This window comes from Dipodomys ordii, unplaced genomic scaffold (assembly GCF_000151885.1).
Source record: "Dipodomys ordii isolate 6190 unplaced genomic scaffold, Dord_2.0 Scaffold117, whole genome shotgun sequence".
Lineage (NCBI taxonomy): Eukaryota > Metazoa > Chordata > Mammalia > Rodentia > Heteromyidae > Dipodomys > Dipodomys ordii.
The window spans coordinates 1,852,802-1,869,794 of record NW_012267333.1 but is presented as its reverse complement, the minus strand read 5'-3'; the positions used below and the strand labels follow the sequence as shown (position 1 = coordinate 1,869,794).

Genomic DNA, 16,993 nt, shown 5'->3' with positions numbered 1-16,993 from the left:
GAGGGAGGGAGGGAGGGAGGGAGGGAGAGCATGCATAAGGCCTTGAGTTCTAATCTAGTGCTGGCATACACAAAAGCAAAATGTCTAATGGCTTCAGTTAGCTAGAACTGGGGATCAAAATTGTTGCTTCTGAAGGTCAAATTCTTAAATGTTCAATATCCTTGCCACTTGAGAAAACAAATTAAACTGAGAGTGAGATCCTGAGATTCCATCTCACTGTAGTCATAATGGCTATCATTAAGGAAGCAAACAACAAATGCTGGCATGGACACTGGGAAGAAGAATCGCTTATTCAGTATTGGTGTGAATGTAAATTAAATTCGCCAATATAGAAATCAATATGATGGTTATTCAAAAAAAATCCTCTGCTACACCCCTCCCAGGCATATATTATATCCAAAGGGATATAATTCAGCACACAATAGAGATGCTGACACACTTGTGTTTATACTGTTGCTTCTTAACCTGACCGCACAACAGTCATCGTGAACAGCTTCTCAGCACTATTTGTCTGCCTGACATAGACGTAGCAGGTGGGGAAAAAAAAATTCTGACCAAAATAAACTTTGGGGAAGAAGATGTCCAAGGCAACTTTGAAACTAGGACACTATCTGGGAACACAGGAAGTGTAGAGTGCATACACACAGGTGTGCACACCGTGTGCATGTGCAGTAGAGTCGTGAGGACCCCTTCAGCCTGCTTCATCTGAAGGTGTCTGCATCTTTTAGCAATAGCTAAAAGGCAGAGTCGGAAACACGCCGCCTCTCTGCAAAGACTGGGAAATACACTGGCTCTAGGCAGGTTAGAGCAGTTGTACCCAATTATTAGCTTACCACTACATTAACAGAGCAGAGATCTTAGTAATCACACATGACAAATGAAAACAGTAAATGAATAAAATAATCAAGATGCCATCCCTGGATCACTGTGACATCCAATGTTTCCAATATATGATTGTAAATGTGCGATTTTTTTTTGTTGTTGTTGTTGTTGGGCATGGGGCTTGAACTCTGGGCCTGAGTGCTGTCCCTCAGCTCTTCAGCTCAAGGCTAGCACTCTACCACTTGAGAGGTAGAGCACTTCTGGTTTTTCTGGTAGATTATTGGAGATAAAAGATTCACGGACTTTCCTGCCCGGTCTGGCTTTGAACCATGATCCTCAGATCACAGCCTCCTGAGTAGCTAGGATTATAGGCATGAGCCACCGGCACCCAGCCAAATGTGTGATTTTTTTAACCCCAAAATAATCATATTTGTAAAGTAATGGGAACATATGACCTACAAAGAAGGGGGAAATAATCACAGTTTTTCTCTCTGAGGGAGGCTATGTAGATTTAATATCTTTCAAAAAAAGGTTAACCCAGCTATTGAAAGTACACTGAAAGAATAACTTTTTTTTAAGTCTAGAACAAAATACAAACAAAAAAATAGATAAATTGACTGAGGAAAACTACAGATGAATGCTCAGATGAACATAGTTATAAAATCCCTCAGCAAAAAAATTAATTAATTAATTAAATCTAGCAACATATACAAAAATCTATGCCCAGACCAAAGAGTATTGATCCTGCTAATTCAAAATTTTAACAAGTAAAAAAAAAAAAAGTAACACACTACTTTGATAGAGAACAGAAACACAATTACTGAAAAGTGGTGGAAAGAAAGAGATTGCAATCAGTGACTGGTGACACTATCATTTCACCTGCTAAGTTTGCCTGGATACGGTAGTGTACAGCTGCAATCCCAGCACTCAGGAGGCTGAGGTAGGAGAATGACTAGCCCAGGCTGGTACTTCAGGGATGGATCACTGGCCTGGCGTAATCCACTTGGGCCCCAGGACACAGTAGGAGTTACCTTCTCATCCTTACCTATCTGTGTAGAGTTGTTCCCTTGTTTCCTCTTGGCTCAGGACAAGGCTTTATCTCAGGAAGAATAACGATCAGTGTTCTGTCCCTCCACTTTCCCTAGGTTCCTCCTCAAGTTCATCACCACCAAGTATCCATATCAATATACGATAAGTACTGAGGCCATGGAAAGAACCCTGTGGCTCCAGTCAACACCAAAAGATGGCGAATTACGAAATCACCCTGTCATTATTGTTTTTCAAGACACCTCACGGAAAAATACAATTCTAATGAAGTCCTTTCCAGTTCTCTTTTGTTTTTATTTTCCCCTGGTTCCTCAATAAAGGATTCAATTTGATCAGAAGGTGACTCGTCCTTTTTTAAAACCTTAACATGGGGGAACATAGCTAAGCATCGCTTCCCCGCCCCCAGCGGGGGGGGGGGACGGGCAGGAACGAGGGGACCCTTCATCTGAGGAAGCACTCCAGCTCTGAAAGGACATAGAAGGCTGATGGAGCAAAACAAGGCGCTGATCTCTCTGAACTTTTGTTCCCTCGCCTATAAAACAGAACAGTTCCAGCCTACAGAGCAGAGCACAATAGCTAAGGGCAATTAGCCAAATGGCTAAGGGCAGCTCCAACCCTTTACTAATTTACCATTTCACATGTATTACAAATAAACCATGTACTTTGGGAACATTGAACTTACCCCTGAAAAAAGTCTATTTTACTTCACTCTAGCCTTCTTACTTTATAACTTATTTATTATCCTTAAGTAGTTGTACAAAAAGGGTTTCAATTCCACATGTCGGTTTGTGGGTACAATGCTTTTTTTTTTTTTTTTTGCTGGTCGTGGGGCCTGAACTCTGGGCCTGGGCGCTGTCCCTCAGCTCTTCAGATCAAGGCTAGCGCCCTACCACTTGAGCCACAGCACTACTTCTGGCCTTTGAAATCCAACCCAAGCAGGAACATCCAGGAGACTCTTATCTCTAATTAACTACCCAAAAAAGCCAGCAGTGGAGCCGTAGCTCAAGAGGTAGAAATGAACAATTTATTATCACTGTCAAGAATTATTTAGTGGACATAATTATATGAGTTATACTTTCGTATGATGTGCAGGCTGAACGTACGACGGTGGATCTCACAAAGATTTCAGTGAGCATGTTTTCATTTCCTCATTTCACAAGAAGTAATTACCTTTTCTGCCCTACCCAAGGCAGTAGGTATCTTATTTGGGGTTTCCCCAAAGAAGACGTTAAGAATTTGCCGGCTTATGGTTTAACGGGAGGTACTGCTGAGAACAAATGGAAAAGTGATACCGGAAGGGAAGGAGGAGAGGAAAGCCAGCAAAGTAGGATTGATTACTGGGTTGTGGTTAAAGGAATCTGGGTCTCCATCCTATTGAAGAAAGATGCAATAGGCTTCAGAATCGCTCTTTGAGGGGGTACTCATAAAAGATAGAGAAACTATCCACCAAGCGCTCATTTCATTGGTTAAGAAAACTTCCTAGGATCTTAACTTCCCAGAACCTTTGGCCTGGCCCCACCCCCACTTCGTCCTCAGGAAGGCAGGCTTAGGGAATTCTTGGTAGCTATAGAAATAGACTACCAGCAGCACAGCCTGAGGTACCTTTTCTGGTAACTGCTAGGCAGCTGGCACCATTTCCAGGAAGCTTGTATGGTAGAAAATTCCATTCTCTATATGAGCTGCTTAAACTTGATTCTGTTGACCCTCATAAACTAGGGTTTAATTGCCTACATATTCTTGCTCAGATATCTTATTATATTCTCCAATGCAAGTTGAGGCATGTCATTCCTTTTATAGGATCTATTTTTCGACGTTATGCCAATTAAAAACATTGGTCACTCATTTGGAGAGGCAAACCTTCTGGAAAAGCCAGGAAAATAATGAAAAAGAAACTTACAATAAGGAAACTAACCCTACTAGACATTAAACTACATGATAAAGCCTCTATGATTAAAAACATTTTTGAGATAACACATGAATAGATAAATGGACTAGTCGCATAGAGGAGAAAAATCAGAATTGGATCTAAATTCATATAGAGCTTTGATATGATACACAAAGGAGACATGTCAAATCACTACTATCAAAATGGACTTTAGGAAAGTATGAAATGAGTTCTCCATCACATGTCAATCACAAGAATGAAATAGTCGGGATCCAGGGGCTCACCCCTGTAATCCTGGCTACTCAAGAGACTGAGATCCAAGGATCATGGTTTGAAGCCAGCCCTGGCAGGAAAGTTCATGAGACTCTTAGCTCCAATAAACTACACAGGAAAAAAAAAGCCAAAGTGGTGCTGTGGCACAAGTGTGGTAGAATGCTGGCCTGGAGCAAAATGAAGCTCAGGGACAGAGCCCAGGCCCAGAGTTCAAGCTCCAGAACTTGCAAAAAAATGAAATAGTTATATTCAAAATTGAAATGTAAAATGATTAAGGCTGAGCCAGTAGCTCAGTGGTATAATGCTTGCCTAGCATGTATGAAGCCCTAGGTTTGATTCTCAACATTTCACACCCAAAAAGGTAGAATTATAAACGCTCTAGAATTCCTATTTAATATTGATGTTAGTAAAGGCTTTCTAATGACTCAAAAAACATAGATAATAAAATATTAATATGTTTTGCTACATAAAAATTTTAAATCTAGTCAGGCACCAATGGCTCATGCCTATAATCTTAGGCACTCAGGAGGCTGAGATCTAAGGACCACAGTTCAAAGCCAGCCCAGACAGGAAAGTCTATGAGACTATTATCTTCAATTAACTACCAGAAAATTGGAAGTGGTGCTGTGGCTCAAAGTGGTAGAGCACTAGCTTTGGGCAAAAAAGCTCAGGGACGGTGCCTAGGCCCTGAGTTCAAGCTCCATGACCAACAATAACAACAACAAAAAATTAAATCTTAGCTAGCCACTGGTAGCTCACACCTGTAATCCTAGCTACTCAGGAGGCTGAAATCTGATTATCACAGTTGGAAGCCAGCCTGGGCAGGAAAGTCCATCTGATTTTTATCTCCAATTAACCACCAAAAAGCCAGAAGTAGAGCTGTGGCTCAAGTGGTAGAACACCAACCTTGAGCCAAAAATCTCAGGGACAGAGCCCAGGTCCTGAGTTCAAGCCCCAGGACAGCAGGCACACACAAATTTTAACCTTTCATGCTGAAACTAAATGCTTTGGTGACACATGCCTATAATCCCAGAACTCAGGATTACAGGCTGAGACAGGAGGATTGTGAATTCAAGGCTGTTTTGGGTTACCTAGTGACATGCTATCTCAAAGAAATGAATAACTACTACAAAAAAATGATAAACTGGTAAGAAGAGAATTGTCAGACTTGGAGAAAATATCCCACAAATGTAGAGTTAGTATCCCTAATATATAAAGCACTCTTAAAAATTGAGGGGCAAAGGTCCAGAAAAAATGGGTAAAGATATAAGGTTTGACTCCATCTACTTTCACATTGTTATTGCTTTCAATGTCCTTCACTGTTTGCCATACCCAAACTACATCCTGTGCCTTCTCTCCAGGACTTTGCCTCTTCCTATAACCTCTACCTATAATGTTTCATAACCTGTTTTCTACTGACTCTGGCCCTCCTATCAGCTTTCATTGATCCAGTCAGTGAGTGTTTATTGAGTGACTTTTATATGTCCATAGAAACTCAAAGGACAATTCCAACAAGAGGCTTATTACAACAGTCTTATTGTAAGTTGCCTGTGCAGTTCACCCCGGGGAATTTTGCAAGTAAGGTGGTTTCTGATTTTCTGTAGGTTGTGACACAGCTAAAAATAGAGGTAAGTTGATTGTCCGTCTCATTTCCCTTGCTCTGGCCCCACCCCCTTTCATGTTGCAGTTCCCCAATTTCAAATGCTTGATCTCTTCCAAGTCCTCATAGGATTGTCTCAGGGAGCTCACTTCCCTTCCTGCGTGTGGTGCTGATGTCATGACAGTGACATCATTCCTGTGTCTCCTAGAGCACCCTGCACAACTCTTTGCTGGCCTGTGGGAAACATCTAACATAGCAAATTGAACATTTCAGCGGCTCTCTGACTAAGAGGGGGAGCAAATGTGGGTGGAGAAGCTGAGCCCTGAGCAGCCGGTGACCTGTCCGCACCCAGGAAGAAGCGGAGAGGACTTTAGAGCTGTCTAATTGTATCTACCAGCTGCACCCCGTGCATTCATTCCCTTGGAAACCATTTCTCACAGCAAAGAATTGGGAGCAACAGCAAGACCAGACCTGGTTGCTAGAAGAAAAAAAAAGGTAAGTGGCCTTCATCTAGTGGTTTCTGTGGACCACTGAGGGTTGGTGATGAGGTTTATCTGACAAATAAGGTAACGAGGGAGGGACTCTGAGTATAGATGGAAGACATGGCAGGGTTAATTGAATTCATTTAATTGGGTCTGCTCCAAAAAATTAATTAATTAAGAGGGAAGGAAGAAGAAGATGTTTAAGGCTACACTGGAATTCAGAAGTGGCCTAGAACATGGAGCAATGTGCTTCACTGGAGGAACAAATACTACCAGTGGGCTGCCCTGGAGACTGATGACCCCCATGTTTTCCGTTTTCATTTTCTTATTTTTACTATAAAGGTGATGTACAGAGGCGTGGCAGTTACATAAGTCAGGGAATGAGTACATTTCTTATTAGATAACGTCATCCTTTCCTTCACACTTTCCCAGTTTTTCCCTCCCACCCGCACCCACAAGTTGTATAGCTCATTTTCAACATAGTGCTCGGTGAGTACCACTGCTGCCTTTGTTCACTCTGTGTCCCTCCATTTCTGTGCTCCCCCTTACCCTCCCAAAGACAGATGAACTAATAGACAGGACAAAAGGTAAAGGAAACAAAAACAACAACAAAGAAAAAAACCTCTTGTTTCCATTTCCTGGACTTCATTTCGATAAATATTATTTTATACAATCAGAGGCACATAGGCATAATGCCTTTGTGTTCTTCCCCTAAGGGTATCCTCAAATGGTCTCACCGTATGTAAATGCCTAAAGACCTGTATAATTTATCATGTCCCGTTGTATTTTAGGTCTAGCTTCTGCATATGAGAGAAAGCATAAGCCATTTGTCTCTCTCAGCAGCCTCCTTTTTTTTTTCTTTTTGGTGAGGACCCTGGAGCTTGGTTGTAACACCTGGGCACTGTCCCCAAGCTTCTTTTGCTCAAAGGTAGCACTTGAGCCACAGCTCCACTTCTGGGTTTTTTGATAGTTTAGTGGAGATAAAAGTCTCACAGGCTTTTCTGCTTGGCTGGCTTTGAATCATGGTCCTCAGATCTCAGCCTCCTGAATAGCTAGGATTACAGGTGTGAGCCACCAGGCTCCATTTTTAACTAACAGGTACATGACATTGAAGACTCAAGTCCTCTCTCTCTCTCCCTTTTACAGAAAGTAAGGAAGCCAATTTGATGCTCAGCAAGAGACTTTGCACGTGTGACACTCTGTGATTGGGTGGTACTCACACATCCAAAGCACGCATGCCAAACATAGGAGGATGTGGACATGGAAAAGACATAGCCATTGTCTTATAGCCATGGTTACCCTCTCTAGACTGTTCTTTTCTCACCTGTGAAGCTGGACAATGAAAGGAGACCTGTTTTATGAAGCATTGAATGCTGGGCATTCTTAAGTACCTTTGAGCTCATGTCTCAGAGTAGGTTGAGAGAGAAAGGGAGAGAAGAGGGAAAGAAAGAAAGAAAGAAAGAAAGAAAGAAAGAAAGAAAGAAAGAAAGAAAGAAAGAAAGAGGAAGGAAGGAAGAAAGAAAGAAAGGAAAGGAAGAAGAAATGAAGTAAGGAAGAAAGAAGGAAGGAAGGAAGAAGGAAGGAAGGAAGGAAGGAAGCCCTATTTAAATGTAAATGCAGCCAAGTGCTAGTGGCAGACACTTGTAATCCTAACTATCCAGGAGGCTGAGCTCTGAGAACCACAGTTCAAAGCCAGACCAGGCAGGAAAGTCTGTGACATTCTTATCTCCAATGAACCACTCAAAGCTGAAAACAGAGGTGAGGCTCAACTGGTAGAGCACCAGCTTTGAGTGAAAAAAAGAACACTTGGGCACAGGGCCCAGGCCCTAAGTTCCAGCCCTAGTACTGGTAGCAAGTAAACAAACAAACAACGAAGGAAGCATGACTCTATTGCATTTCTTTGTCTAGCAGCATGAATGCAATGCCTTCGGCCGGCCCCATGGCCAGCTCCGTGTTTGTGGCCGCACCTTACAACGGTTATCCTGTGATGTCAGGAGTCATGTCTCAGGTGCCCTCATATCCAGACAGCCAACCGCCAGTCCACGTCATCCCTGGGAACCCACCTGGTTTAATGCCGGCTGTAACTGTGCTGCCTGCCCCGAAGATCTTGAAAGAAGGCAAAGTCTTGGGAGTAAGTAAGATTTCATTGTTCAGTGAGAGGAGGCCAAGTGGCTGGTGGAGTGAGAGGAAGGGGAAGATTAGGAGCTATGCGGAAAAGCTCCTGCAAGTAGGGATGCAGCTGACCTGGCCTGGCCAATCCTGAGTCTATTAAAGTGTGCAGCCGAGTAACATCACCAGGGACATCCATAAGGCCTTGTCTTTTCTGATTTAGACATTTTAAGAAAGAGAACAGAGAAGGAAGAGCAGGGCCCTGTGATCATCCATGTGATCCTCATGGTCGCAGGCAGAAAGTGGGTCCTGCAAGGACCAAGTAAGCCACAAGAGGGAGACAAAGTCCAATGTGATTGAACCAAACCTTGGCCTGAAAAAGTTTTTTTTAAAGGCTGGTTTAGACAAATAGCAAAGTAAGAATTCACAACAACTACAGGAGCCCCAATGAAGAACAGGGGATCCCCTGTCATTGTGTAGGCCAATGGCAGCAAGCATGAATTCTGAGCCCCCAAGCCTACACTCCGGGCCTAGCCCCATCCTCAGATCTCACTGGTGGCAAAGACACTGAAGCAGCCTGAATAAGACACAGTTTGTCCCTTCCAGACTTCCAAAAACACAATTATTACATTTCTCTGTGTGTGTGTGTACCCATGACAATATCCTAAAGATACTTATATCTTTAGGACAAAAAAAAAATCACATACAGGGATGTCCACTGATTGCATTGCTGTAACAAGTGACTAGAAACAAGTTTATGGACACCATCTCAACCAATTTTTTTTTAAAGCTGGGCATGGTAGTGTATACCTGTCATCCTGGCTACTCAGAAGTGTCAACAGAATGATGGTAGTAAAAGCCAGCCTGGGCATAAATGTGAGACCTTACTGGGGAAAAAAATTAACTAAAAGCAAAAAGAGGGAGAGGTATATAGCTCAAGTGGTAGAGTACCTGCAGGGCACGTTGGAGGCCCCGAGTTCAAACCCAGCACCGCCATCAAAGAAGGAAAAGAAAAGAACACTTAACCCCAGAGGGTGATACTCATGATAACTATTAAGTAAACAAAAGACAGAGCCGCTGTGCTGATGTATTGTGGTATGCAAATAGAAACAGTCACGGAAGGTTAGGCAGCAACGTGTAAATGATTTTTCCTCCAGATGTAGATCAGTGATGAGTGGTCTGTAATCTCGTCCTTGCATTTCTCCTGTGACTTTCCAGACCTGGGGAAAAGCAAACATTTATTCAAGTAGAGAGGCTCCCGAGGGGAGGGGCTCAGCCCGGGGGGAGGAGGGGGGCAGAGGTTCCAGCTGCGCTGTCCTGACAGGTCACGCAGATCCTGATTGGCCTGGTGCACATCGGCCTGGGCTCCATCATGGCCACGGTGCTCTTGGGGAACTACATACGCATCTCCCTGTACAGCGGCTTTCCCTTCTGGGGGGGCATCTGGGTAAGTCGAGTCACCCCACGGGTGGATTTCAAGGAGGTGCTGATGTGCCAGGGGCCACCTTGCCAGGCACGCAGCTTGCATCCCGCAGGGGTCCCATCCATGGGAGCCATGTCTACCAGGTGTCTTCGTTTGGTAGTAAGATGCCACAGACCAGGTGCTGGTCTCCCTGGGTTCCGGGGCCTCATCCATCAGCTGGGCAGTTCTCCCTGTGGCCCTTCCTGGGCTCACAGATGACTCCACGTGCCTTCGCTTTGTGCCCACCTGAGTTTTAATCTCTTCTTAGAAGAACCAGTCAATGGGATTTGAGCCCACTCTAATAGGAGGCCCCACTTCATCATCTTTCCAATGGCTGAATCCCCACATGCACACTCAAAGATGTGGGCGGGTTGGGCCTTCAGCATATAAAACTGGAAGGGAAGCGGGAGACACAATTCACTCCACAATATCAAGCTGTAGGCCTTCCAGGTGAGATATATACACATAGATGCCTTTTCTCATTCCCCCATCTCAGAGGTCTGGGAACTATTTTCTAGCTCTCCACAGGGGGGCAGCATTTCCTAATTCACAAAGAAAAGCCCAGGACTCAGATACTGTTCTGTAGGTACAGTATCTGAAGGAAGTCCATGGCTTTTGTCATTCTCAGGATGATCTGTGACCCCATGAAAAGTTCCAAACTTCAGTCCTGACTCCACGCCAGTTGATTGCCTTCCAATTGTTTTATTGATTACCCAGTGTCCTGCACACACACACACACACACACACACACACACACACACACACACCCTCCTCTTTCTCTTTCTCCTTTCTTCTGTTGTATACATTCTTCCCTGGGCTCACACACCCACATGTGGCTCAAATGCTACTCTTCCTATGACAAAATCCAAGAGTGACCTAATTAGTCCACATGAGCCTATCCCATAAGATGTCAATAACATAGCCCAGAGCTTCTGCCCCATCCCTGCCCACATCCACGGGTCTGTGGAATGGCGGCGCACAGCCCATCCTCCCAGGCTGTGGCTCCTCTCTGCAAGGAACCAGACTTGGAACTCAGCACCTTTTCCTTCCCCAACCACCCCAGGCGGTCACAGCCACACCAATAGCTTGCTATGGAGCCAAGTGCCTGCTCTATAGCAAAGGCTCTTTCCCTCCACACCTCCGGACTGATAAGAACATGGGAAACCCAGCCCTTGCCTCCTTCCTTCCTGTTGAGCTTCAAGAAACAGAACGCCGTGGAACTAAAATTTGTTTTCCCAGTTATGGGAACATGTGGTGTTCTCCATAGAAGGCAGAAGCAGCTAGAATACGTTTTTAACTGTAGATCATCATTTCTACTCTATGGCACAAACACCTATCACCTGTCCTGAGGGGGAAGAGGTACAGGGCAAGGATTAAGAACATGCATCTGAGCCAAGTATGGGAGGACACGCCTGTAATCCCAGCACTCGGGAGGCAGAGGCAGGAGGATTGGGAGCTGAAGGCCAGCCTGGGCTATAGAAGGAGATTGTTTCTCAAGACAAGCTGCCTGGATTTCACCTGTAGCTTTGCTACTCACCAGATGGCCTTGGGTGACTTACCTAAAGACTTTCAGCCTCAGTCTGCCCATCTTTAAATTGGGCACAGAAAATGTACATGGTGGACTGCTATATAAGGTGAAGATGCATCCTATGGTGACAGGAGGGAGGCAGGGGATAGGGTGTGAGCTCTAGTAGGTTGGAAGGGGTTTGTTTAGGGATAAAAATGTCTTCAGCTTAAGGTGGTTTCAATAATACCATATATATATGTGTGTGTATATATATATCTGTGTGTGTGTGTATATATATGTGTGTGTGTATATATATATATATATATATATATATATATCTTTGCCCTGTTAGGAAAGAAAAGTCTAGCAAGCTTTTACAGAAGGGGGGCAAAATTTAAAAAGAAAAAGAAGATGCTCTCAACTTAGATTCTAGTGATGGTTACACAAATCCATAAATATGCAAAAAAAATTTTTAATTGGGATGCACACTTGAAATAAGTGAATTGGATGGTATGTGCATTATAAATGTGAGTATAGCAATTAATAAAGTTATTTTTAATCAGGGAATCTTTAAGGGAAAGGAGGGATATAAAAATCTCCACGTTCCAGATGAAGAAATATAAAGACTTCAAGAATATAACATAAGCCGGGCGCTGGTGGCTCACGCCTGTAATCCTAGCTACTCAGGAGGCTGAGATCTGAGGATCGCGGTTCAAAGCCAGCCCGGGCAAGAAAGACCGTGAGACTCCTATCTCCAATAAACCACCAGAAAACCGGAAGTGGCGCTGTAGCTCAAGTGGTAGAGCGCTCGCCTTGAGCTGAAGAGCTGAGGGACAGTGCCCAGGCCCAGAGTTCAAGCCCTACGACCGACAAAAAAAAAAGAATATAACATATACAGTCCCGGCTAGAACTTAAAACCAGGTCTAGAGAAGGGTAGACCTTTATACAACTACTTAAAGATCATTTAAAAAATAAACTTAATAAAAATAACAGGTCTGAAGCCAGGCCCCAATGGCTCACACCTATAAAAATCCTAGATACTCAGGAAGCTGAAATTTAAGGATCACAGTTCAAAGCCAGCCCGGGCAGAAGAATTCATCAGACTCTTATCTCCAATGAAACACAAAGAAGCTGGAAATAGAATGTGGCCAAAGTGGTAGAGCACCAGCCTCGGGCTAAAAATCTAAGGAACAAAGCAGAGCCCAAGCCCTGAATTCAAGCCGCAGTACACACACACACACACACACACACACACACACACACACACACAGGACCTCTGCTGGATCCCTAACCTCCACCCTCTGCCCTGCCAGGCAATGCTAATCAGCCCCTCGGTTCCACTCCCATGTTGAGTTGATGGCCCCTCTCCAAGAAGCTCAGTGTGAGAGAGAGAACGTGTGTGTCCAGCTCCATAGGTGCCTGAGGTGGGGTGGGGATTCCCAACCTGAACTCTTTTAAGCCCCTCTTTCTTGCTCCAGTTTATCATTTCAGGGTCCATATCGATGGCAGCAAAAACACCTCGGAGTTCATCTTGCCTGGTAAGTCACATCCTGCGGCTGTCCCTCCCTGCTGCATCCTCTCGATGGCACAGGACTCCATTGGGAAGGTTAACCAACACCTCTCTCCTCCTCCTTGTCCCAGAGCCCTGATGCATGCACATTCCTACATTCAGGCCCCACCTACCCTGCCCAGGAGGCACAAGAGACACAGTCCCAGAGGTCTGAGAGGTGAAGAGGAGGGCATCTGAGGGGAGAGGCAGGGGAGAGACAGTGGGTGGATCTCCTAGAGATCATCACAGGAAGAAGCTCAGAGCTCCCGGAGCCCACCAAGCTTGCCAACAGCGCCCAGAGCCGATCTCCTGCCATCCCAGCAGGGGCCCTGCTCTCCTAAAGATCCAAACACTGAGCTCTGACACCAACCTGGACAAGACTACGTCCTTCCCCAGCCATGGACTGACCTTCGTTTCTCTGACCATCAGGGTCAAGGCCTCGGGGTGACTTTGTCCCTACGCTCACATCTATAAGATTTGTTTGATAACCTCCAAGAGCTGGCTTCATATGCATTGGCCTATCTTCTTTTGACACAGGACCCGAAATCATGGTGCATGAATGGCCTGCCATACTCTGTGACAATAAACTGACAGGACTCTGCCTCTTAGGGCTAAGTGGACAGCATTTTCCCAATGATGATTCATAGGCACACTTAGCCCCTGATAGGCTCTGTGAAGATCATGAGACAGAGTGGAGGAAATCTATCTGGAATATCCTGGAATATCCACAGTTTCCATGACAGGCCTTGAAAAGGGGTTGGAGGCGTGGCTCAGTTGGTAGAGCACTAGCCAGTGAGTTTAGATACTGAGTTTGAGTCCCCATCTCAGACCTAAAAAAAGAAAAAGAAAAGCTCTGAAAAATCTACAGCAAAGACCTGCTTACCTTTATCAAAGCTAATTAAATGCAACACTTTTTCCCCAGATAGACACATTTTTTAATTCTATTTTATTGAAAAGATGCTGTACAGAGGGGTTACAGTCACATGGGTAAGGAAATGAGTCCATTTCCTATCAAGCATTGTTACCCCCTCTTTTGTTTTTCTCCTACTATCCCTTTCCTCCTCTAACCCCCCCCACTCCCAAAGTTGTAAAGTTCATTTCCAACATGGTGTCTTGTGAGTCTCATTGTTGCAATGGGTCATCCTGTGTCCTTGTTTCAGCATTTTGTTATTTTACTTCCCCTCCCCAAATTAGATAAATGTATATACAAGATGCAGGGTACTAAAATCAAATACAGTGACGACAGGGGATATATCATAGGGGGAAGAACATACAAAAGAAACAAAAAATGCATAGTACTTTAAACACAACAACAAAAAACAACCCTCTTGTGTTCATATTTGTTGTTCATTTTGCTTAGCATCATCTTATATGGTGTTATGTACATGGATTTTGAGCTTTTCTGCTCATCTGAAAAGATGATCCTAGACGTATACTAATTATTGCAAATAAGGGAAACCATGGGACCTGTTTCTTTGGGTCTGGCTTACTTCACTTAATATGATTTTTTCCAAGTCTTTCCATTTCCTAACAAATGGGCAGTATTATTCTTTCTGATGGAAGCATAGTATTTGATAGTACATATATATATATATATATATGTATATATATATATATATGTGTGTGTGTGTGTGTGTGTGTGTGTGTATATATATACCACATTTTCTTGATCCATTCATCTACTCAAGGTCATCTGGGTTGGTTCCATATCTTAGCTATGGTGAATAATGCTGTGATAAACATAGTTGTGCTGGTAGCTTTAGTATGGTCTTGTTTGTGATCACTGGGGTAAATGCCCAGAAGTGGGATTGCTGGGTCATAGGGGAGCTCACCGCTTTACTTGCCAAAGAACTAGAGGCTCTAGCTATTCACACTTTAAAAAAAAAGTTGATGAAGTGTTATGGAACTAGATGGTAGTTTGGGTGGCCTGACCAGATAAACTCAATACTCCTAAACTGTAAATACAGAAGTGGTCGAGTTTGTGTTTTGTGTATTTTAACACAAGAAGTTGGGGGGACCCTTGCTGAGACTCTCAGTGCCCAGCCCTGAGAGCTTTCTTCTCCCACTTGGACCCTCTGCATCTTCCTCGGCAGCTGGGTGCCAGCGTGGGCTTGAACATCTTCAGTGCGATCTGCTCTGCCGTCGGAATAATCCTTCTCATCACAGAGTTAAGTCTCACTAGAACGTATTCAGACCTCAGTTACTACCCTCCCCATTCAAGCTGGGATATGGTGAGTGTCTCTCTTAACAAAAAACCTTCCAGATCCTGCCATAGCTATGTTTAGATAACCGGAAGAAGAAGGGCCTGATGGCCAAGCATCCCTGCTTCTCACCTCGGGAACAGAAAACACAACCACACAGCTAGCCGTGTTGAAAGTCCCTTAGCAAGTGACACTTACCTTAGTCTTGGTGGCTGGATTTGTAAAACAAGACCTCCCTGGGTGATGTCACTCCCCTGGGAGTGAGGGATGAGACCACAACGGGTGTCACCAAGTTGGGCCTCATAACAATCTGGGGAGCCATTGTCCTCATGGGGACAAGAGAGGATGGGAGGCCAGGCTGAAGCCCAGGCCAGAGCCAAGACTGGAGCACAGGTAGACACCCACCCACCCACCCCTCAATTCCTTCTGCTTTCAGAACACGGGCAGGGCTGTTTCTGGTATGCTGCTCATCTTCTGCATCCTGGAGTTCTGCGTGGCCTGTGCATCCTCCCACTTTGGCTGCCAAGTGGTCTGCTGTCAGTACAGCCAGGTGAGTCCCGGGTCTCCCCAGATGATGGGGAAACCAATGGGAAAGTTTCTCCCTTACCCTGCCCAGGAGTAGGGGGAAGCATGCAACCTCCAAAGGCCTTTGTGCATGTCTCTCTTTATGTTGTCTTTATTTCTGGGTGTGTTGAGTTGCTTTTTCTGGTGTTATAACAAAGTGCCTGAGGCTGAACACGTTATCAAGGAAGAAGTTGATTTGGCTTTCAGATCTAGTGGCAAGAGAGTACAAATAACATTGCCTGGTTGGTGCTACCCAGAGCCCCCTCTGGCTGAATTACACTATGATAAGGAAGTGACCAAGGCTGTAAGAGGCGGAGAGGGGTAAGCTTGCTTTAAAACAACCCCTTCCTGTGAAAATTAACTCGCTCCTGTGAGCTCCCTTTAGTTCCCTGAGACCAGCATGAATCAAATCCACCCCTCATACCATCTCATGCACCACCAGACAGAAGGATGAGGTTCCAGAGCACGAGCCTTTGATGGGCATCTCACCTCCAAGCCACTGTCTTCCAGGTGGACCCTGTCTTCCCCAGTGTGTATACAACCCAGTGGCCATGCCACCACCACCAAACACAACACCAGGTTACACCAGTGGAGACTACAGATAAGTAGAACAAAAGAGTCAAGAAACTTCTTTCACTGAGACCAAAAAAGAAGTCCTCCCCGCCCCTGACATCAAGGCCGTTCTCCTGACCCACAGAGGAGGGCCTTTCCTCCTCCTCCTCCTCCTCCTCCTCCTCCTCCTCCTCGCCCTGGACCTCCTGCTGTGGTTCAGGCAGGTTAGTCCTGCTGATCATCGATGAAGTTGAACAAAAAGGGTCATCGTGGGACATGCGTATCCGTGTGCTGCAGGCATCTGCGCATGGGTCTGGGTGCAAACACTCCAGATCTGCCCTGTACGAAGTGCTTATTGGTGGGGGGAGCAATTGTAGAATCATAGAATCTTGACACTTAGAGTCACTCACTTAATAAATATGTGTTGAGCATGTGTTGTGTTCAAGGCTCTATTGTACAGAACAAAGGCAACATGAACCCTGGTGAACAGGACTCAGCCCGTGACCTCACAGAACTCCAGCTCTCAGAAGAAAAGACCCCACCTGTACTCGCATGTACTAACAATGCTGTAGCATAGGCAAGTGGTACAAGCAGAAACCCAGGGATGGCTAAGGTGAATGGTGGCAGAGATGTGGCCTGGGAGGGAAAACAGAGAACAGGCCCAGGAAGCAGCATCCCCCCCATCCCTCACAGACACACACACACACACACACACACACACGGGGTGGGAGGCACTGAAGGACACAAAGCCTCTCCCAGAGGAGTGGGAGACAATCAACTGGAGGCTCTGAGGAGAGCCATCCACTAAAGGAATGTCTTTGCCGCTGAGTGCAGGTTTCAATATGCAACTTTTAGCGTCAGGCAAGCAATCAAGCCACAAAAAAAGAATGTGCATGCTTCGTCGATGTGCCTGTGGCTTCCTGATGACAGAAGTCATGAA

The 16,993-nt window shown here is 45.0% G+C and overlaps 1 protein-coding gene across 1 annotated transcript; it reads left to right on the top strand.

The window, feature by feature from the left end:
• The first annotated feature begins 8,021 nt into the window (after positions 1-8,021).
• Positions 8,022-16,125, top strand: LOC105995252 (membrane-spanning 4-domains subfamily A member 8-like). Its single transcript, XM_013028957.1, has 6 exons — positions 8,022-8,240; positions 9,543-9,665; positions 12,666-12,725; positions 14,830-14,967; positions 15,374-15,487; positions 16,012-16,125. Exons 1-6 carry the CDS (start codon positions 8,022-8,024, stop codon positions 16,108-16,110), a joined length of 753 nt encoding a protein of 250 aa, XP_012884411.1. The 3' UTR covers positions 16,111-16,125.
• Positions 16,126-16,993: the final 868 nt, after the last annotated feature.